Source organism: Paralichthys olivaceus, chromosome 23 (assembly GCF_024713975.1).
Source record: "Paralichthys olivaceus isolate ysfri-2021 chromosome 23, ASM2471397v2, whole genome shotgun sequence".
Taxonomy (NCBI): domain Eukaryota; kingdom Metazoa; phylum Chordata; class Actinopteri; order Pleuronectiformes; family Paralichthyidae; genus Paralichthys; species Paralichthys olivaceus.
The window spans coordinates 12,965,960-12,989,885 of NC_091115.1; the positions used below are offsets into that span (position 1 = coordinate 12,965,960).

The window sequence follows — 23,926 nt, forward strand, 5'->3', positions numbered from 1 at the left end:
ACAAGAGCGAAGGCTGAAGAGTGGCAGGGGGAAATCAGCTGCCAACAGAACACCTACGCACCAGTGCAGCATATTTATCTTCAGCTGGAGGACTTACTTCAGTTCATCTTTATGTCCATGTTTCTTTCAGACTTCAGGAAACGACTCTAAGTGCCATTCAGTCTCATATCCACTCCCACAGCTCTTCCCACAAGTGTTTATCCAAAGTAAATGTTTTGTCAATACTCAACTGAATGATTTCAAGTATGGATTTGTTCTTCACATTTTTCATCAATTTGGAATAAAAATGTAAATAAAAGAATCCTTCAGAAGATTTTTGACAAAATTCATAAAGGGTTAATCAGTTAAAGTGTTCCTTCAGCCATAAGTTTTCTAGGTTGTCGAGCCATGAGCTTCGACTCCAGTAGTTACAGAGTTCCCTGACGTTCAAGATCTTGTTCATCCTGAGCTGTCACAGGCATCTGGTGCTGAGACGCCGGGGTTAAACCTTGTCTGAGGAGCATGTTGGTCCTGAGCTTTTCAAACTGCTGGTGGCTGTCTCAGTAATCTGGTTCAGATGGTGTGTGTGTGTGTGTGTGTGTGTGTGTGTGTGTGTGTGTGAGTGTGTGAGTGTGTGAGTGTGTGAGTGTGTGAGTGAGTGTGTGAGTGTGTGAGTGAGTGAGTGAGTGAGAGTGACCGAGAGGACGAGGACATCCTGGAATGGGTGTTAACCTTTTTGTGCAGTGTGTGTATTTGATCATTTCGGTTCCAACTAATAATCACATTCAAGTGCAGTACCACAGTAAAGAAAAATGTCGAATTCATAAATTTTAATCCTGTTTTGTATCAACTACTCAAGAACAAATGTTTGACACAGTGGTGGGATCCTTTCTCTCACCTGCCCTGCAGTGTCCAGAATCTCCATGGAAACAACCTCATCATCAATGTTGGCTTGATGCCGATATGTGGATTCTGTAGGACACAAATACAACAAAATTCAATCCAGTGTGGTGAATCATTTGATACCAGTGACACCTGACTCCACCTGATGAGCTCTATTCTTTCCATGTCAGCTTCTTACTTTAATTAAAATAACTTTTTATCCCTTCATAATTTTTTATGGTTATAGTGAAGGAGATGGGGAGAAATGGGGAGGGAGAGTAGGGGAGCAACACACAGTAATAGAGGACTGGGGACCTGCTGCTCAAGGCGTATGGTATGTGGCCTTATTATTTGCTATAGGGTTGCTCCTGGGCTACATTCTTAACATGTTCTCAGCTACCGTGTTCTCATCTCAGTGGACATTCTTAGCAGGTTGTTGGACTCTCCTTGCTGCCGGGAGATGGCTGACTCCCATAATGACCTGAAATGGCCTGAGCTTCAACTCTAGCTGGGTTGAAAAACAGGATAAGCGCTTCTTATTCCTGGCACAGGAACACAGGTGTGAACTGTGACTGTGACCTTTCATTCCACCTTGTACAGGGCAGGAGTTATCTGCCTGAATTGCTCCCTTGTAAAAAAACTCCCATCTGTGTAAACACTTCGCAGAGAGAACCGATGCACACCCCCAAAGCCTTCTTGTAAAGACAGATTCTGTATGATTTCGCCATCATTGCTACCAGATGGGTTAAGCCAGCACTTTATCAAAGCTTCTTGAGGTTGTGACTCCAGTCTTGCAAGTGTTTCATCTTCTGAGTCATATCCGGCCTGTTCTGTTGCCATCTCTTGATGTGTGGTTATTTTGTCAAGGGAGACCATTGGAAATCTTTGTTCATTTTACAAGCAAGAAGAAATTCAATATTAGAAGAAAGAGACCAGATTTTAGTATTTTCCTTTTGAATTATTAAATCATGTCCCTTCCATCACTGTGCTTTTTCCGTTCACCATGAGTTTAGAAATGTATGCTTAGGAAGTGGGTGGTTCTGGAAGCATTTTTCCTCACTACCTTTTCAGTTTCCTTTTAATGACATCTCTTCATGATATCTTACTTATGAAATCAAAATTCTACAACATAGAAACACAATAATGCAGAATATTTCTACAGTGTAATCTTGTGTCTGGTGCAGCCAGTGGATGTCTGTAAACGCAGGAGCAAGAAGCTTGTGTCAAGTTATTGGAGGTTTTAAACTGTAAAAACTTGACCAACATCTGATTTTTACGATTTCTGACTATTCTCAGGGAATATGAACATTTAAATGGTTTTGCCTTTACGACTTAGCTGCTACCCCAATGATATACAACCATTTGTACTCCCTGTAATTAAGTGCTTAGTTGAAAAACTCATGTAAACATGATACATAAGACCTGTCAGAAAGATGTTGAGACTTTGTGACAGGAACGTTTAAAATAGCACATCTGAAGCTCTGCTGTTACTCCAGTCCCTGCACGTCTACCCCACTGTGTCCCAGGTGTGCTCTCTCCTCCAGGATAAACTGCGTCCTGTGACGTAAATGAAATGTCACAGAGAGCCAGAGGCGGAAGTGGGAAGGCGATTTATAGCTGTTTGGCCGGAGGCATGAGGAGCATCTCTGGGGAGTACCAGAGTCTTGACACTGCGACTCATGGGACTGCCTATTTCAGGAGCCATCACTCTGTCAGCTGCAAACACCAGCAAATCAGTCTACATCCACCCCCTCTGTGTATCAGTTGCTAAATGTACTGACAGGCCGCAGGGCCAGGATGATTTATCCAGCCCTACTATTCTTTCTTAAGGTCTTGGAGAGAAACACACTCAGTAATTTTCCTGGCACCAACCAATTTATCCCTCATAATTCAAAACTCCTCACTGCCTGCAGGCTGCTTTGGCAGGAGACAGAGAAAGTGTCACACCAGACTCCAAGTGTCAAAAACAAAAGCCAGTCAGCCAGGCCATCAGTGCATGCTGCTCTAAAAACAACTGGTTCAATATCAAACCTGCTTTATTGTAACTTATTTTCCAAATATTCTCACCAGAAATGTAATTACTCCACACATCTGATGCAGTATTGTTGATGTTATGATGCCAAACTGCTGCAGAAGAAGCCACGTTAATTCTCTGAGCCAAAGAAGATAAGACCATAAGTAGCTTGTGAACATGGGCAGAAATCACTATTGCAATACTGTGCCCATCAGTATTCTGAGCAGCTGCTGTGCACAGGGAGTGAGATCCGACTAGTCAGCTGAAGATTATGCACACACTTGCAGTATCTAATACCCACAACATACACAAACTTAGACTGCGTTTTACTGAGTGTATATGGCAAGCCTGTCATAAACAGTTATCTCCCCTTTATGTCTATAATATGAGATTGCGCAATTATTGTTGTTTAGTTAATTGGACATTTAACTTTATTAATTGGTTGATTACTGTAAACGAATTGCAAGGCTCCTGTATCATAGTCCCAGAAATTGAGAGAAAGGTAACATTGCACACTTGTGTGTTCGAGTTAGCTGACGTCTCTGAACCACCACAGTGAGTAATGATCTGTTCAAATTAAAAATATACAGCCCAGCAGTGCAACAGACGTGGGAAGTACTTTGCCCCGTGATCCAGCAGAGGGCACTTTGCTTGACCTATCGCATGCCCTCTTGACCTACCACAAAAGTACGTCAGTAGTAATGAGTTGTTTTACCACAAAAATGGAGGATGTTATGCAAGCACAGCCTTCCGAGTAGACAATCGTGACAACAAAGCATAGATCTGAGATGAATATATTTAAATGTAATGCATTTCATGTCAAACTAATTTGAGGTTAATTTTTGGAGATAGTGACAGCCATTAAATGCACACTCTCTACCTACCTGTTATAATACCACACATTATAAAAAGCCATCAGTGGGATTGTTGTTGTGCTGTATTTTTAGAGGAAAAAGAAAGTGCTGGAGTTCTGTCCTTGCGAAAAAACCTTTCAGTTCCTGGAAGCTCTGTTTCTGTTTTCTCACCTTAAAACCTTGAAATATCAACAACCGCCACAGGCACGAGTTGTAGCACAGAGGCTGTAATGGCAACAAGATTGTGATCATCCGGTTCTTGCATGTAAGAGGTGACCTGTTTTGAAGAAGAGTGCAGTCTGTTTATGCTGGTAATTGCATTATGCTGGGATGTTGCACCTGATATTTCCTCAGAAACATATGTGCTGTTGTGTCAAGCACCATGTGAGCAAACCAGAGCCTCTGACTGACTGAGCCAGGAAATGAAAAGCACCTCAGAGAGGAGGAATGATGTCTTTGTGTCCTATAATTACAGTGTAAGAAATTAGCTCAGTCAACATCAGTGCATATGGAAACCTATTCTATATTCTGCACTCAGGCAGGAAAAACGCTTGTATAAAACCTAGTAGCATCACCCTGAGTTCAGCTTTCGATCACTGAAACTAAACAATGTAATCCACACATCGTCTGATTAAATATTTAATCTCTGACTTTACTTTTTTCACTCGCATTTGATGCATAATGGAGTGTAGCTATTTTTTTTATTTTTAATATATTTTCAGTGTAATCAGGCTGGTAGTGTTCATTGTTCTGACTCCATTTAATTAGTATTTTTCATAAATTATGAACGTATATTTGAGTATAAATTGGGTCTGAGCGACATTAGCAAATTCTCACATCCCATTAAAGCTTAATTCTTCTTTACCATATAAATAGAGGCAATTCTTTTGCATCTTGAGGTCATATGGGAGGTCAAGGCCAGAAGCATCATGCAACATCTTAGTCTGGTGTTTTGTTTTGAGCTCTCAATTGTACTTTGTACTTTGCTGTCATCTGTAAACTCATTCCTTACTGTTTGATATGATGATGCTTGCATTGGTGGTAAAAGAGGTTAGTGGTGTTTGGGTCTGTTGTGACAAAAGTGGCCTTGCTTTTAGATATGATTTTCTTGTACAAGTAAATTCAAATCTTCTTCCCATAAAACAACCAGTTGATGTTTTTACATTTGGTCTACACTCACTTTAACCCCTGTATGGAAATGAGATACAGTTACTGAACTTTAGAGGTGTCAGTAAGTGGATTACCAGGTTAGGTGATTCCCCTGAGTCCTCATGCTACGTTTATAACCACATACAGGCTGTAGCTGCAGAGAGAGGTTTCAAACGTGTCCTCTAGCTCTCTGCAAGAGAGAGTAGTAGAGTGGTGATGCATAGCATTGATTGCAGCAGCAGTTGTACTGTTAACATTGCAGTAGGGATAGAAAAAGAGACAGCAGCAGTATTAATGGCAGCACCAGTGGTCATAAAAACAGATATCTCTTTGTCTTACCAAGTGTTGGGTCATACTCCCAGATGAAGCGTCTGGTTAGAAATCTCACCACCAAAGCTGCAGAGAACAACAGATAAAAACATGTTGAGAATATTTCAACTTCTCAGGTTAATCTTCATTTCTTCCAGAATGTATTAAGTACGAATTATGTTGGAATAGCAGGATTCTGTTGAACTGTATATTGAATGAAAAATATACCTGAAGTGCCCGACTGTCGATTAATGATTGCGCTGATTATTAGGCTTTGGGCTTAATATGAAATCCTCTACTTCAACAGCTAATCAGTTATGGATAAGCTCCCGAGAGGCCACAAGATCCAAAGCACTTCAGAAGACTTTTCATCTAAATGCTAATACCTATTTGATCAGTTCCACATCATTAAGGCAGAGTTCAAACAGCCTTCGGGATGAAACATTGGCTCTCAAAGTTCATCGTCAGCTGCATCTCTCATATGGGCTATTTAGTCTGCCCTTTACAACATCGGCCTTCATCAGAAATAAAAACAACATCCCCAGCAGGTCAGTGACTCACTCACTTAATGGCTTACCATCAACAAGTAATCTGCCGCATGATCGCCTTTATTAGACAGAATTAGGAGGCCTCTGCCTGAGTGTGGATCAAACAGAGCTACAAACCAGTCTGTTTGCTATTGATTGAAACGACCTGTTATCACCACTTTGAAATGTGGATTCTAGGATGGTGGTGCACAAGGTTTTAGAGTTTATGTCTTGAAAATTAAAAAAGAATTCATTGCCCATTCAAGATCTGACAAAAATCTCAATTTGGATTATGTCGGGTTCATCTAGCAGCCAAGATCTTCTCTGATTTGTTTACTCATTAGACCCCCACTCCCGGAGGCGTCTGTTGCTGAAGTAGTGGGAATATCCACACTATTGTTTTCCTGTGTCGCTGCATACGTCTGTATTGTTCAACCAATTTTAATAATTCAAATATCCAAAGATTAAGCTCGCTCAGGACATTTCTGCTTTGAGTTTTCTTTTGTTTCACCTTATTTATTTTTTTAATATTCACCTTTACTGCAATTTTTATAATGTGTCTATGGGAGACCTCTGTGGGACTTCTACGACGCATGCCACTGCATATGTTTTGTTTTATGTTGTTAATATCATGAGAAATTCACAAGAGTTAAGTGGCAAATAAATTGTGTCTTAGTATCTTGCTGTGAATAAGAAAAATAACCCTAGTGCATTAGAATAGTTCATAGAAGAGTGAAAATGGGAAATGCTTAAATAACTGATTGTCTTCTCTGAAGAATGACCCTGCACATTTGATGGAGGCGACAAAATCAGTAGAGCATTAAAGACCTGCAGCCTGATGTAATTTCAAGGTCAGTACACAGGCAATATTTTTCTCATTATAATTCAATTTAGTAAATTTTTTTTGTGATGGGAGATAATTCATGTAATTTAAAACATCAGGTTTTATACCTACTTTTATCCACACACCCCAGACGTGTGCCTCAGTTCTGCAGCTGTTTATTAGTTTCTACTTTCAGTTGACTCCATTTTTATACAAAATGCCACTGAGTCAAATGACTCGGATAGACACCAGTTTTTGTTGGCTCTCGTTTGGTAAACAAGCCAATTCGTCCTCTTTATTTTGGAAGTGTAGATGGAACTTTCGTTGCGATGTTATTATGTGCGTTGAACTTCTGGGCATTGGTGCATAAGTAGCCATGAACGTACTTTACTGGCAGTGGGAATAGAGTCAATTGTATTTTTTTATGGTAGGTTTACTTGCATTTTAAAACCTGGTCTAAATGTGTTATAGGAAGGGGCCTATGCTCTCCAACAGGACAAGGAAGCGCACCTTTTTAATCTTGAAGTGAATTAACATCTGTCTTTTTCAGTCCCATACAAGAGCAGTATTTGGCATTTTGTCAGTTGCCAAGACACCAACAAGCAACTGTTCACACTTCCAGTCCACTTCTCTACAGGAGTTGTCATGTGCCTGAATGACTTCCAATGGGCCCGTGTAGTCCACTTGAGTCCAGGCAGGTATCTGTGTCCTTGTGATCTTATTGAGCTGCAGCTTATAGAAATGAGACAATGGAGAAAGAGCTCTGCCATTGAACTGGGGAAAAAAACATCCATCTTGGCTGAGCCTGTCTTTGCTCTTAATTAGCCACAACAGACAATGGGAAGAAACCAATTATGTCAGCCAGAGCGTCTCTGCCATGTTTCATTACTTTTCTAAAGAACTCGAGTGCGGCCTTTGAGCTCAGGGCAGTGGTTGATGATTCAATTTGTCATTTGTATGAATAGAGTTACTACAGAAAACTTCACTCTGGTTTTGTTGTATTACTTTTTTCTGTTGCAGGAGACCGATACCCGTTTCTTCCCTGACCACATTTACTTCTCTTGTTCGGTGTTGAATTTTTCCCACTGAGGGAATTTCTTGGCGTTTCTGCTACAGTGGCCTGGATTCCAGGTAGACAGAACAACCAATGGGGTGTGAAGTCCTTTCCTCATTAGAGGTAACTGTATCTCCTGCTTTTCACTGCCACTGGAAAGAAATGTACACATGGAAGAAAGGAGCCTTTGTTTTCGTGCGTCAGTATGGACATTGTGGCCCAGATTCACTAAGGTTTGCACAAGGATTCGTGTGCTCTGAGCTGACCAGATAACAAAGACAGGCAAATGTGTGCAGTGAGAGGAAAGCTGAGATCAGTGCTGGTTAAGAAAGAAGAAGAAGAGGAAGTCTCTCTGCACCTGTCAGTCAGACTGCTTTGGAGACTTCAGTCTTGTTGTTCGTTTTTCATTTTAATTGAAGGATTAGATTGAGGGTTAGCTGAGCGGTGATAAAGGTTCTCCAATCTCAAATTTCAGATCAGGTGGCACAACTGTAGCTCACCTGGTTAAGCAGCAGCCCATCATCCCAACTCTGTCTCTCCACTGACTGTCAGGTAAAGGCAAATCAGCTATAACAATTATAGGGGTTCAACTGTGCCTATAAAAAACTTTGTCTGCTGAATGACATAACAAAAGCATACTATCTCTAATAGATCTAGAAGATTCTGACCAATCACTGTATGCTAACCCTAATGCCTGTTTGGACGTAATGCTAGTGTTCCCCCCACCCTAATTTAAAAATAAATCGGTATGTAGCAGCTAAATAGACACATTTTGCATTATGAAGCAACATTTCAGACTTACTTTTGCCAAGTAACAAGAAACACAACTCAGAATCACTGGCAATCTTTGTCAGATGGATTACACATTCAATTGGTTATTGATTTCCAACACTTTCCTCCTCCAGTCCACATGCTTGAAGTGTCCTTGGGCAGGACACTCACCAAAAATGTTAAGCAGAGGATATTAAGTAGGCAAAAAGACACTGCAGTATTTGTCATAACAGTATGTGCTTGCTAACGTTCGCTAATATTGGTCATCCTTTGGTATGTGTCAGACCAGACCGACTTAAACAGCTAAACCACATACTACATTAAGCCAGAATGTATTCATTGCTGATGAATTAAGATTTTTATTTGATGTTTTATAGAGAATATATTATTTGTTAGACAGACTCATTAGTTCCCTAATTTTCTTCCATGTTGATGTTGAATGGTTTTACAGTTTGACAAGCCTCTTAAGTTTAATGTTGATGTAGCAGTGGGCAATACAGTATCAGCAGGGGGGCTGGAGAGAGATGTTCTGGCCATCACCTGCACTGACACTTTTTCTCACCTGAAAACTGACAGGTGTTGTGTTTATACCCTCATGTCACTACAACGTGGGGGTTTCTTCTTCCTCACATACAGTGTAGTGCTGCCACTGTGAAGCTTGTCTTATATATAATATATTGCATCTGACAAAATCAATACCTGTTGCCTTCTAGACCAATAGGCTATTGTGCTACTCTCCCTCTCAACCTGTAAACTGGATTTTCACATCTTGATATTCCCCAACAAATACTGTAGCAGAAGACTGAGTAGACAGACTGATCCGATTTTATCAAATTTATCAAACAACCGAGACTTCAAAAGGCTGTTGCCAGTGAACGGATTGAGCAGTGCCAAGTTCTTAGATTTACGTCAAACACATCATTCACAGGAGGTGTTTGCCAAAAGCAGCTTTTGTCCAAAGTGACCTAATCACATTAGCGGCAGAATGTTGGACTGATTGCAAATAAAGCTAGAGCAATTAGCGGCGCCCATGGCCCTGCTCTGATCTGGCTTAGTGTTGCTCATTGAACAGTCTCTATTGATTCCCCATGGCCATCAGACGGACACCCACAGCTCTTTGGTCACTTGGTCCACAATAACACCTCTTTACTGGCTGGCAAATAGGTCTCTCCCAGTGCTGTGCAGCTGCTAAGTTCTGTACCTATTGTGTTCATGTCATGTCAGGTCATGTCATACAGACCAGTTGTGCTGATAAAACTGGAGTGGGAATAGGGACTGGCTGAAAAATCAGGTAGCAGAATAAGAAAGTACTTTATGTGGGAGAGAAAGACTAAATATTTGGTCCAAATTCAGACCTGAATCAGATTTTTAACATCTGTTCTACTGTATATAATGAATGGGCCGCAGAGAGTGTATTTTAGTGAAACCAAGGCAAACTGCAGTAACACAATCTGTGGCTGAACTTGTCTTTGCACTTACCGTGCTGTTGGACATTCAGCTGTAGACAGTTGAACCGAGAGTGAAAGCCAGTTGATGAGATAGTAGCTTTGGACAGCCTTAGGTTAAGCTAAATCTTTTATCTGTAACTGAAAATTACTCATTTTGACATTGTTGATTCATATCATTCCACATAAATAAATGAGACAGATTCAGAATGAAACTCCAGGTTAATCCTGCAAAAGCTAATATAACTAGTGAGGAGGGATGAAATGTTTACTGTTTTCCGTGTAAACCCCATTAACATTCCTGAGAGTTAGTGTTAATTACCATTAAAACTGGCTTTGATTACCACAGTTTGAAACACCTAGCGTAAAATCTGTTTAGTATAAAGTAAAGTTAACAATAGACTCCCACAGGCAGACACGTTGCAGAATGGAACGTGGGTGGGTTTTTTTTGTATCAATGAAAATACGTCTGAAGTGTGTTCCTATTTGTTTTATTTGAAGAGCTCTGAGGTCATGTTTAGATGGTCACCTTGTCTGCAGAACATACATAAAGAAAATCACTGTGAGGGGTGGGGGAAAGTGCTTGCATGGAATTTAATATGGTTACACTGCCTGTAATTTAAAGATATTGAATTGAACATCAAAATATGGATTTCAGAATATTACTGCTGTATAGCTTTGCAGGGCAGTATTGATGGAAAATGTCCTGTTTGTTTTGATGAGTACATTTATTGGCTGACATAGATTTATACTGCATTGACTGAAACATGTCCGTGGCTTCATAAATAACTTAATCCCGACTAATCACATGAGAGCTCAGAAATATTAAAAATGAAAGAAATTTAAATAAATTATAGTGACAGTAACTCATCGGCAAGACCTCGGGAAACGTCCATGTAGTTGTACATGACGCTCCATTGTGCTGAATGATGTCCTCTCTTGCTCCTCTGCTGGCGACGAACACTGTTTGTCTCATGTTTTTACGTGAATAGAAGAGAGGTGAATCATTAACCAGACGAGCAGTTTCTGGGGTTTTATTGCATTTCTGTCTGAAGAAATGCATACGATTGCTGCCCTGCTGTTCCGTTGGCAGACACAAAGCTGCAATTTCCAAACGACGTGGCCCCAAAGGCTTGTAAAGGGCCAAAGCGTTAAAAAATACGATGTTTGGAGGAGTCCTCCAACATTTAATCGTTTCCGTAAATATGCTCCACATTTTATCCTTTGCTCTGCAAAACACAATTGACAGTTTTGTTCCAATTATCTCAAGTAGTGTGGGATGGCAAGACTTATTACTGGCTATGAAATTACTATTTTTGCTGCTGGCCCTCATCTCTAATCAATATCTCCAGCACTTATTATCAGTTGTTGAGAACAGTCGGATAGATTGCACTGCTTTGTGCCGGGATTATTGATTTATGATTTCCTGTTAATCCACTCTGCAATTTAACGAGGAAAAAAGTATGACACGTAAGTGCGGCAGTTTTGAAGAGCTCATTTTGTGAAAGCTCAGACATTAATTCTAAACATCTGTTCAACTTCAGAACTTACACAAGGAATAAATCACTTCCACTGAAGGATAACTTTAGACTCAACGTGTTGTGAACAAAGTGCAGACACAGGAGAACATTGTTTGCAGAGCACAGAGGCTCACGAGGAAAGTTGGAAAACAGGTTCCGTTCTGTTTGTTGCCCCCAGAGTTCACCTTAACCTTTTTATTAATGTGACTCACACAGAGTCTGAAAGTATCGTAATAAGTTAGATGGAACAATGGCATAAGCATTCTTCTTTTCCCCCATCATTTTTCTAACTATATATATATATATACATATATATATATGAAAACCCATTTTCAGTTTCTGAATGATATACATTTTCTGTCAGCCTATTAAATACATTTTTTATACAGTGAAAATGCATCTGTAGGAATACGGGATTGTTTCTTCACACACTGAGAAGTGACAATCCTGATGACAGAAGCAGGCAAACAAACTAGCTATAAAAGCACAAAAACCACTTCCTGAACAGAAGGTCACACTACTTTGCTCAGTCTCAGAGCTTTCCCAGAGTTCCTATCACCACTAGCCTCTCCCTGGGGCACGTCCGCATCCCAGACTACCAGTACCATGTCTCTCTGTAACTGCTTGATAGACAAAAGTGACATTTCTCATAAGGAAATATATGTACATATCCCTTTGGAACAAGGACTTTTGGGAGGTCCAACTGTTCCTGGGGGAAATATTCAATCTCTGTCTGCTGCCAGATATAAATGAGATCTAGTCCGATAGATCATCATGTGAAGATCATGTCCCTTTCCAGATCAGAATGCAGCTCACCAATCACGCTCCATTTATATTTATTCTAGGATCTTAACCAATAACCTATAAGAAGGGGTGTGGGAAGTCTGAAGTGAGCAAAGTAACAATTACACACAAGGCAACAGTAAACATATCATGTCCCACAGGGGCCTGCATCACTGTCTGGGCCAATCAGGGACAAATATTTAACTTTGTCCAGTAAGCTGGGTTTGGCTCAGTTCTTTGTTTGAGCCAAACATTGCTTTTGAACAAGACAGACTCAACAAAGCACAAATCAAATTTCTGCCTTCAACATTTGACCAGCCTTTTAGCACCCTTTTTAGGATAATTAAAAACACTATAACTGAGCTATGTCAGAGAAAATGATGTTAGCATTAGGTCCTCAATTATAAATTGAATCCATTAACCCCTTTTCATGAAGCAGGTAATGTATATATTTGAGAATTAACTTTATTGTAGTTGTATCAGTTTTTGTAAATGTAAAATGTTAACATAAATTTACATCTTTTCTGCATTGTTAATTGTCTTAAATAAAGTTGTTCTTATTGTTGGATATTGCCAAACAAACAAAAAGGCTCCTATTGGCAGATTTTTCAGTAGATGAGAAATGTAATACTGTTTGCTATAAATGAGACGTACTTTCTCATGTATTAGTCTGATAAAGCGTTGTTTCAAAATGACAAATTGCAAGTGGTTAATCTCCCACTGTAATCATAAATTATATATTGGCTCTTCGAAAAAGGAATACTTGACAAGCGTATAGCAACACCCACTGAAGGGAAAGATGGTAAGCAAGTGGTCAACAGAGCTATTTTCTTGGCTCTCACTTGTTCTGAGTCATGTTATATAGCTTTATCTGATATCCTTACCAGTCCAAAATGCAAAATGAACGATTACTTGAAATGTATGATGTCAGCATTGGAGAGAAACTGATTGTTTTCTGTAGCTTCAAAAAAATATTAAATCACATGGTGTTGGCACAGTAGAACCACAGCTGTGAAATTCAGTCCATCCTTCTAAATATCTGTGTGCTCAGGCTCCAGTCTGATGCTGGCACACTAACTATAATTTAAATTTGTTGTGCAGTGAACACACATTAAACACGGTCGCTGCCTCACAAGATGCCATTTTGGCAGCTGGATTGTTTTTTGCCAATTTCAAGTCATGTGCTCATAATAAATCAAACCACACTCAAACATGCACTGCAGTGTTATACTCTCCTGAGCTACTAATTGTTTCCTCCAATGCAAAGGGATGTGCTGCAATCATGAGCAGTGTAATTAGACGAGCTGGTATTGTTGGTAAGACAAAGAAATAAGATCTTTAATAAAGCTCATTGTAATTCAGTCTAAAAAAATGGTCCTCATGGTGAACCTACTTAGTCTTGCCTTCAGGATCAGTCCATTGGTGATTACAGCATCAAATGAGCACTTAAGACATTGGTGTGAAAGAACGAACTTAAAATGAGAGAAACCATATGACCTTTTCTTAGATTTTTTTTAGTTTGTTCCATGTCCCAACCATTAACATACAGGAGGCTCTTTGTGACACTACAGCCAGCCACCAGGTGGCGATTGACATGCTGTGGCTTTATTTTGGGCAGCAGTCATGTTGTCCATCTTTCATATACAGTCTATGGTGTTTAGCCGTTTCCAACCATCAATTAATGCAGGTTAAACCATTACTCTTATCTAATTACTTTACAACGTTTGAGGGTTTAACTCATTTGAATTAGATGCATTCAGTAATATGTGCTCTCACATCTATTCAGTAACTACACAGAGGTGTATGTAGATGTGACTCAACAAATTAACTTATTTTGGTCCACAAAGCAGGTGAAGCAAACACCTGATAGAAAAATCAATTTGTTTTTGCTTTGCTGATTCACAAACGCAGTTGTCAGTTCATTCAGTTAAAAGCAACTTTTCAATGCACCTCTAGTTGAATACACTTAGCCCTTGCACTACGAAGAGGCATGTTCCTTTGTTTGAACACAACAAGTCACAGTATATATCGAGTTCACTTTGAATGACAGTAAAGGTCAAACAAACTCCCCTGTGCTCCACTTTGGACGAGCTCCACAAGCTCACAATGGCAGCGAGGGGTGGGGGGCAGCCATTCTCCTTAGGGCCCTGTGGCTCTGCAAAATGGTACACCAGAGAGGCTTTGATTTCACATCTCTGAAGATGCAAAAGGACAAAAGCATGCAGTTGTGGGGTTAGAACGGGAAGGGCGTGAGGATTCAGACGCTGCATTCATCCCTTTAATTTAGTCTAACAATAGCACCACAGCACTATTCATAAAGAGCCATGTGTGTGGCAGATGGGAGCTGTGGTTATAGACATGAAGGTAAAGGCATGTACAAGGAAAAGCTGAGAGAAATTGAAGTAGCTAATTTTACCATTAAGACTGACAACCTGTGTATTATTATTTATACAAAGGCATGTCCACACTGTAGCAACCGTAAGCACTGTTGTTGAGATAGAACACACATCACCTCAGAAAATCATCTTTGATTCTGCTTTTTTCTTTTCTACAATATAGTATAGGTATACTGTTAATTTTTGAGTTTGAAGCGATTATAATAAACTTAACACACGAAGTGTTGAAGGAAATGTTTGTCATTCAAATTTGAGAATAGATAATTCAATATTCCAAATAAGGGAAAGGTCAATTTCTGTGATGCAAGCAAGACTGGGCCATAGTAAACAACAAAATAATTGCTCAGTACCTTTGTTAGAGTGAGTGGCCATGCTAAGTGGTAGCATAAGCCTATTTTTGGATGTTTCAAATGTCTATACAAATATTTGACGAATTTGTTTTCATGTCTCATCCTTGGCATTGTTCTTTTCTCTCTCAAAATAATCCCACACTCAGGATTTCCAGACATATTTTGAAATAAACATCCAATAGTCTCGTGAATTGTCTTGTGGATTTATGAACTTGATCAAGACTCTTTTCATCAACTCTCATTTGGTCGATTATTAGGGGCAGGCTTAATTCAGTTACTGTGTTAAGTGTATGTTCTGTCATGTGACTGTGGGGTGAAGGTCCACAGTGGAAGCAGCTTTGCTTGATGCATATAACTGAGAAGCAGCAGAATCTTGAGCCATGCTTTAAGGCAGTTGATCAACATTCTGGGAAATTCTCAAATTAGAATTTGGTAAGAAGATCTGTACCACCCTCTGTTTGTTAAATGCAAGTCTACAACCAGAGGCCAGTAAGCTTAACTTCGCATAAACGGCAGGTGAGAAATGCTAGCCTCTGTGGAAAGGACTCAAAATCTCTCACCAGGATGTCTAAAGCACATTTATTAACATCTGTATCTTATATATTTAATTAATCAATGCAAAAACTTAACTGTGAAAGTAAGTTGCAGTATTATCAGTCTTATGTGCTGGACTATTTCTTGTTGTAAAGTATTACTTTAACACTCTTAACTTTTTTTGAACTTGCTGTATAACCCGCACAACTAGCCACCACATTTGGAACAGTGTCTCTGTCGCTACTGTAGCCCAGATGTGTATGTGCATTTTTGAGGGGCACACATTCACTACAGTGTAGCAATGTGCGGTGAAAAACTTGAAGATAATTAAAAAGAAAGCAGATGTTACTTTATGTAATAAAAGAATCTTAAGTCTTAGGGAACAGTGTCAATTAATCAAATGTCACTGAATATTAAACATGAGCCAGAACCTCAGCGGATAAGCAGCTTCACAAGCAATAGAAGAAAAACTTAATGGATCCATCATGAAATTTTAAAAGCACTGCTAATCTCCAGAGAGTAAGGTTAAAAGCAAGGAGGGAAATAACAGTGATGACTCACACCAGTTGAGGACAGTGACGGCAGTCAGGTAGCACAAGTACAGAACAGACAATATGTGGAGGCTGGGAGAGTTGGAGGTGTGCTCTAAAAATAATTCAGCTGAAGAAAAATGCATTAACATTAAAGAATCTAACCTTAATGTGACACAATCATTTCTCTATGGCTCCACCACTTAATACTCGTGTGTGTCAAGAGGCGGCTGATGAATTGGTTTGTTCATATTAAACTGACAAGAGGCACAGAACATTGGCAACCAGGAACATTACTCCAGATATATCCTTTCTGGCAATATATAATATTTGTTCAACCATTGAGTGTACAGAGCGAAGGAGTGTCGTTGAATAGAAACACATGAGGAGGTCTGACACTGAAGCAGGCAGATCGGCTTTCAGAAAGCCCAACAGATCAGGTGAATAACAGAGACACCTTGTGCCTTTCTAAGGACAAGGAGAAGCTCCAGGCAGCGGGTAATCTATTCATTACATGGGGAAGTGCAGGAGGATGGAGAGGGAGTGTTGGCTCAATGAGGAATTTTAGATTCTCTGACAGTTTAATGAAGCCTCCGAGCTTTTAGGATGCAGGAACCGATGGACTTACTGCATCTAAAAAGTCAACATATAGCTATAGGTTGTAGACTGTTTATAAAGATGGGCAACATGTCTCCACTTCCGGAAACAGTTTCTGGGGATTTCTGAGCTGCTGAATTTCTGACTGTTGCTAGCTAAAGAGAAAGTCTGTCTGATGATGATGATGATGATGATGATGACAGGATGTCAGGAAGTCATTTTTAAATATGTTTCTGAGGAAATTCTTTGTACCACATTTCTTTTGACACCTGACCTCCCAAATGCATTCCTGTGAGTAGAAGTCTTCATGTTTTAGTAGTGACATACATTTTTTGCAAACACATGATCAATTTGAGATTTTGGAGGTTTGTACATATAATACAGTTACTTAATCATTTCATTACCAAGAAAAATTTGAATTGTTTCCCATGACAATATTATGCAGATGAGTTAATTACTGAAAGAACAGCAACAGGTGACACAGCTGAGTATCTGACGCATGTAATATTTTACATTGACGCACTCATATCCTTTTCAGAGTTTTATCTCAAGTCTGTCAGACACTTAGTAAGCTAACACTTACAACAAATTTTGGAAAATCAGTGATTGCTTGACAGAATTAGGGTTGTTGTTTTTATTCTCTCTAAAACCACTAAGACTAAAAACCTCTGATAGCAAGTTGACGTCTGTGACAGGGTAGCACACACAAACAGACACACACACTCATAGATGCACACACAACAACCAAATGCTTTTCCTGACTCCTTCCCGTTCTCACTTAACAGGCAATAAACTTTGCCATTATCCGTTCTCACGTCACTGTTTCAGGAGCTAAACCATGAGTGCACACTTTGCTCTGGAGAGTCAGTCTTATGAGTGGTTACAGAGAAGGTAAAGTGTGTTGAATTCTGAAGTGTTTTGAAAACATATGAGTTATTGTGGAACTAATTTTTTATAAATTCTTCTATCTCAGGAGGTGGATAAATAAAACACCATCCTTTTATAACCGATTTGGACTGTATATTTTACTTTTGACGACTTTGGAAAAGAAAACACCCTGAGACAACGTTCTTGATTCTTTTTTTTTTTCTTGTGCCAGATTTTTGAATTATACCCAGTTAAAATTAAATTCTGTCACTCGTGAAGACCACTGATTTCCTTATTATATAACTTTTTGAAGAAATAACCTCTCTGTCTCACTTCAGTGGGTTCATGTCTTTCCCATCCTGTCCTAAAAATATTTCATCAAATAATTTTTCTTAATCTGTCCCTCGTAAAGATAACACACGCACATCCAGAGCTTCCCACAGCATTAAATAAAAGGCTTTTTTTTTTTAAATTCTGGAATTTCAGTTCTGTTCCATCATACTCCCTCATCAACATCATCACTCATCCCCCACACAGAAATCCTATTCAGTTTCACAATCTGATGTTAATATAGTATACACCTGGTCCTGGTTGTGCTGCTGCCAAGGCCTTATTTGACTTTTCACCCACACTGCAACAAAAATATCTGAACTCTCAGCTCAAACCGAGCACAGAAGAACAATTAAAAAAAGTCTTAGTTTAGTTTGGTAGTTTAAGTCTTATGTAACACACATTAGCACATACAAGTCACTAAATGTTCTGTACAGTAGACACACCCCTCACTGAACACATCACTCCAGTCATTTTGAAAGCCACTTAAAAATCTTTTCAGATCTCTTATCTAAAAGAGTAAAACATACCTCTGACACGCTGATAAGAGCATTTGCACTGCAGCTTAATGTATTCAACAAATCATACCTTACCGCTGCTCACGTTGTCTGGCATGACAGAGTTTAATCTGCAAAGTCAAAACAGGCAGCCAGCTTCACAGCTGTGGGCTCTCTCAGCTGTCAAAGGCCAAAGATGTGTCTGGAAACCTCCAGCAGCAGGATGAGCAACTGTCCCTGTGTCTCCACATCCTGTTAATTGCTCGTCGGTGCAGAGCGAGCAGCTATGCACAGAAAAGCCTGATGGATGTGAAAGCCCGTCATTTATTTGATAACTTTCCAGGACTTTAATTTCCTGCTGCAGACATTACAGAAAGTTGATTTTGGGAGCAGCATGATCACTGCAAAAGTGATTTGAGTGTGAGAGGTTGACTGTGCCATGTTTCAGCAGGAAGCCAATTTCAGAGCTATTATCATGAGCTCACAAAGTAATGCTGTCAAAACCATTTAGAGACATGCTGCTATCTGGTTACGTTGTCTTCTACATTGACTGTTTTTCTGTATATTAAAAGGAATTAGAGATCCCTGATACAACACAGTTGTATACAATCAGAAATATTACAGCATTACACCTCTAACTGAATAACAGGCTTGCTAAAACCTAACCCATCCTGGATGTACAGCCATCTTCGGTTATCTGTGTTGTTCATGTAATTGACGGGGGTGTCTTTGGCAGGGATTTTTAAGGTCAGCTCAGCAGAGGCTATTTCTCTACATTGTTGCTTTTGGGATGCCTCCTTCAGGAGTCTGCAGAGTGATTCTTATTTTTCTGCCATGGAGTTTGGGTTTTTTTTCATTGTTTTTTGTTTGTTACCCACTCAGTTTTGGTCCGGATGCAAATAAATGAGCACATCGAGGAATTTTTTTCACTTTCTTTAACGTTGTGAAATAGGGCGTTACAATACATGAGTTTTATCTGCCATACAGATATGTCTGTAAAATGGGTGGTAGGCAGAAAGGGTAGGGCAGAGTGATCGTTGCTGGTTATCAATGTAAATGTCAACACTTAACCTCACTGGAATGTTACCTCACATGCTGTAGTGTAAAATCAAAGCCATTTTTATATTGATAAGGAAATCCGGAGACTGTTGAGCCTTGCTGAAGGTATGTTCTGTACTGACTGCCATTATATTACTGTTCTCCAGCAATTTGGTTCTGAAGCTGCTTGATGCTCTGTTAGGTGCATAATGGTGTATAGAATGCGTGCGTGCACAGACAACTGTAGAGTCCAAGCTGGATATACAGTTATTGGACAAATTTATCTGATTTCCTGATCCCCAGTTTCCCCTCAGCTGAGTCAATAAACCAAAGGCTTCCAAGTGCCAGAGCGGCCACACTCAACTAATATACTCTGCTCTTTGTTAGCACTGGATCGCTCTGCAGGAGTCCAGGTCAGACCATCACAAAGAGCCCGGTTAACCCTCAAAGCCGCCAAGACACCCAGCAGCTCTGCTTCTACTAATTTTTTTCCCCAACCAGCAGTGGGAACTTAACAAGCTCTGGATGTGAATGATTACTATTTAAGCACAAATATACTGAACTCCAACTAAAACAAGAACCATTCACGTCACATCTCTTACCCACATGCACAAGTACTGCTATCCAAAATAAAGATGGAAAGATTGGTGGATTGAGAACATAAATATTGTCCAAGCAGAACCAAGCACTTAAAGTCTGAAGCTGAGTCTGAAACAGAGAAGCTCCATCACGCAAACATTTAGTTTGTAACTGAATGGTATGTTGGTGATGTTGATTTGACTAGTCAGGCTAGTGACATGGCTACTTGAATTGCAATATTAGTCAGGAAATCAGTCCACCACTTTTGTTCAACTAAACTAACAACTATTGGATGAATTTCCTTGAAATTACAGCTATTCATGGTCCCAGAGGATGACTTTGGTAATCCCCTGACTTAGTAATAATAAAGAAAGATTAGTATTTACAATCAGAGTGCCCAGAAGATAAATCTAAAGACCTCATACCTCAGTTGAAGTATCTCCAGGTATATAAAAATATAATATATCCATGACTGTAATCTGTAAAATAAAGGCATATTAGTACAATAAGATGGTGAATATGGGAAATAATATATCTGCTACATAAGAGTGTCTTAGCATTGGTCAATACAATAGAATTGTGAAAACAGAAACAACAGTTCTGAAGTTTGCATTAGCCCAATATGACATTTTAAAAAAATGATTATGTTCAAAATCTATATTTACAATGATAGAGACGAGAAACTAACTGCAAACCCTTATGTTGGGGAATGTAAAATCATACAAATTACCATTTTGCTTGATAAATAGCTTATAATTAATGATCAAAGAATGTAATAACTTTCTTCCATTTGGCTAAGAAAATGATGTTCTCACCACTTTCTCTTTATGAAATGTAACTTAAAGATCAGAGATCAGCATTCAGCTTCTGTACATTTTAGCACATTGCCCCAAATTGAGATCTTGCTCAAAGACACTTGAGATGGGTTCTTATGTGGTAGGTTAAACTTTAATGTTAAACTCTTTAGCTGAAATGGACACATAGTTTAGTTTTATTTACTGCAAACAAGAGCTCCCTCCAACATACCAGAAGCTTTTAAAACATGTCAAATCTGTTTAACATCAGTGTTCAGTTTTTCCTTCCTGTCATATTGTACATGAAGTGAGAATATAATTTACAGCCCAGATGTTTGTCATTGTGAAGAAATGTGATTCATTATAAACTGTGTGCCTTCACATAAGAGCTATATTTTGGTTAAGAGCCAATCGTTGTTGCAGGGATCACTGAGACTACATGTAGCTCCAAATGAAAACAATGGCTACTGCTGTCTGCATTATAGAGAGTAACAGGTGGCATGCAGGTGACAGGACAGCATCAGGAAAATTGATTAATCCAATGTTAGGATGCAGTCAGTGTTGAAGGGTTTTCCAGAAAGTAAACAATGAGTTCATTATGAGGACTCTACAAAAAGCAGGGTGGAAATTAGACTTCTTACACCCTCATTTGACTTGAGACTAATTTTCTCTGTTCTCCCACACTGCTGACTTAAGCCCAGACATCAGGTCAAGAGACAAAAACACGATTGAACTGTCTGAAAATCTGTTTTGTGTAGGACACTTCATCAGCCATAGCCCCATTTATGACCTCAGTGGCGGAGCGTTTACCAATGCAAACCTTAAGGGAACAGTAGATTTTTTTAATTTTTGCCATGCAAGTAGCCTAGAGATCCAGCATCAGTCGACTGATCCAGTATCTCAGCAAAGATTTACCAGGCTGTGCTGAAAGTTTGTACAGATATTCATGGCCTTCAGGGGATAGATCTTATGAAATATGATGATTGCCTGGCTTTTCTTTATACAACACCATGAGGCTTACAGCAGTGCAGGACCATAGTATTGAACTATAAAAATTTTTGCATATTATGTAAACACATAAATAATAGTGCAATATCCGCAGTCCACAACACAATATCTTTTTTTTTTAACTTGGGAGACAGCTTGTGACATGGCCGTTAAATGGTTTCCAACCATGATGTTGCAGTCCTCTGCACATAGCCGATTATAGACTTTACTGGGTTTCTCACAAAATTTTTGCTGAGACCTTTCGTAATCAGCCATTCCCTGAGGGGCCTTCTCTACTTGGGGACCTATCCTGTTGCAACATCCCTGTTGGCTGTGGTTTTGATTGAAATGTCTTGACAATTATAAGATTGATAAGTTGGTGTGTTAATAATGTCGCTGTGAGCATATTGGTGCCATAGTCTAGCTCAAAGCAACTCTATCCCTTAGCACAGCCTGTTACAGCTGTATGTGTTCACAGAGCTGATAGCTTGGCCGCAGTCCTTCAGCCGTTTTTCAGCAGGCTGTGTCTTCAAAGGTGTTTTGAAGATAGCACAGATGTCTGCTGTCCACTAAATGATAAAATACTATTTTTTGCCTTGTGTGAAACCAGTTATTAAATCCAATACAGACTATTTTCTGCTTTTCTTCTCTGGTCAAACATCCAGTCAGCTGTGGCAAGCAAGGGCACAGTCTGTGGAAATGCTGGATTTAGAAACTTGTGTTGCTTTGATGAAAGGTGTTATCATTTAAGGCAGAAAGCAGATATCTGTTAGATCATAAAAATACCTTGGAAGTTACAACCCACTGTCAGATAACAGGCGGAATATTGACTTTTCCCCCTAAGGTTATTTTAGGAAAGCTGTGCAACTGAACATGCAGATATGACCAATGTAGCTTTATCAGCCCCTGACATTAAACCTGTACTGAAAGTTTAAAGTTGTGAACTCACAACTGGTTAGTTGCTATTATATTTAGCTGTTGTTTTGAGTCATGGTTTGATTGCTGTCGCATCCGATTGGAAATGAACATGTTCTTGTGAGTTTTCTAATTCAATAATCATCACAGAGGTTCCAAAGAAATGAGCAGTGACAGTGCCTGAAGCCTGACCAATAACCTAATCAACCATTTCTGTCATTTCAAATGAGAACATGAGGCTGGCTACAGAACAGGGGGGTCACTGTAAAAACTGAGTGGGTTGTCAAGGTGAAGCAGGCTAACAGCGTAGGTCTTATTAAAAAAAGAAAAGCCACAGATTGAAACTTCATGGTCTCTGTTTCCACAAACAAGGTTTCAGAGTTCCATGTCAGAGCCTGTCAGCCTCACTGCCTCACAGCCACTCTCCTTTCAGCTGAAGGTTATGAACTCCTCAGTCATTATACTTTGTAGAATAGTCCTTGAGTTGACCTCCTCAGGCATTTTAATGTCCTCCTTCAACATGGAAGAGATCCTGAAGCATGTTTTTCAAACAGCTGATTGCAACACAGAAGCAATACATCTTGATTTGCAGCTGGCAGGAAACATATGGTCTGTGTTATTGTCTTAGCTACTGGAGAAAACATGCAGGGCGCCAGCTGAGGCCGAGCTATTGCTGCTGCTTACAGAGGAATGCTACAAACCAATGGTAATGACTCGACAGACTTATCTGTGGGAGGGAAGGTATTTAAGCCAGACCAAAAACAACCTCCTACTGTACTGTTGACAACGCAAACATAGTGAGAACGAGAACAAATTATGGCAAGTGTAAAAGTCCGAAAGAGTGACTGAGGAAAACATTAGAAAGCCAAGGTCATTGTGAGACACACAGACCTGCCCTCAAAGCAGACCAGACGCAGAGAGAAATATAGGATGAATTCTAAGAGAAGCTTTTCTTTTGTAAGTAAGTAATGTGCGTAAATAAACACAAACACACAGCTGTTTACCTGACTTGCCCACCCCCGCTCTGCCGAACATGGCCAGCTTCACCTCCGGGCTTTTGGCCATCACGGCAGCTGCGATCAGCAAAGCTTCGCGAGGCAATCAGTGAGCTCTGACAGCGCCCATCCGTCCAGTAGTGTCTGAGGAAAGACGTGGGACAAGTTTATTTATATTTTCCAGCACAGTTTGCGATTCATACAGGGATTTCCTGGTAAATGTTAATTTAAGTCAAAGTTGACCGTCTCTGTATTTTTAATCAAGGCCATGATCTTTCTAACCAGGTTCTATGAATACTTAAATAACATTGAAATACAATATCATACTTAATTTACCTAAAACGAATAATGACTCATCATGACTGGTTGCAGTTGGTAGAGATATTCCTATTTGCTATTTCATCATT

The 23,926-nt window shown here is 39.6% G+C and overlaps 1 protein-coding gene across 1 annotated transcript in view; it reads right to left on the reverse strand.

Moving 5' to 3' along the window:
* rerg (RAS-like, estrogen-regulated, growth inhibitor) overlaps positions 1-23,926 on the reverse strand; it is a 32,994-nt gene that overhangs the window by 2,110 nt on the left and 6,958 nt on the right. The window contains exons 2-4 of the mRNA XM_020092372.2: positions 23,529-23,663; positions 5,218-5,274; positions 878-951 (exon numbers count right to left, since the gene is read on the reverse strand). Of these exons, the coding sequence (XP_019947931.1) occupies positions 878-951; positions 5,218-5,274; positions 23,529-23,589 (192 nt within the window). The 5' untranslated portion in view covers positions 23,590-23,663. The remainder of the gene's footprint in view (positions 1-877; positions 952-5,217; positions 5,275-23,528; positions 23,664-23,926) is intronic.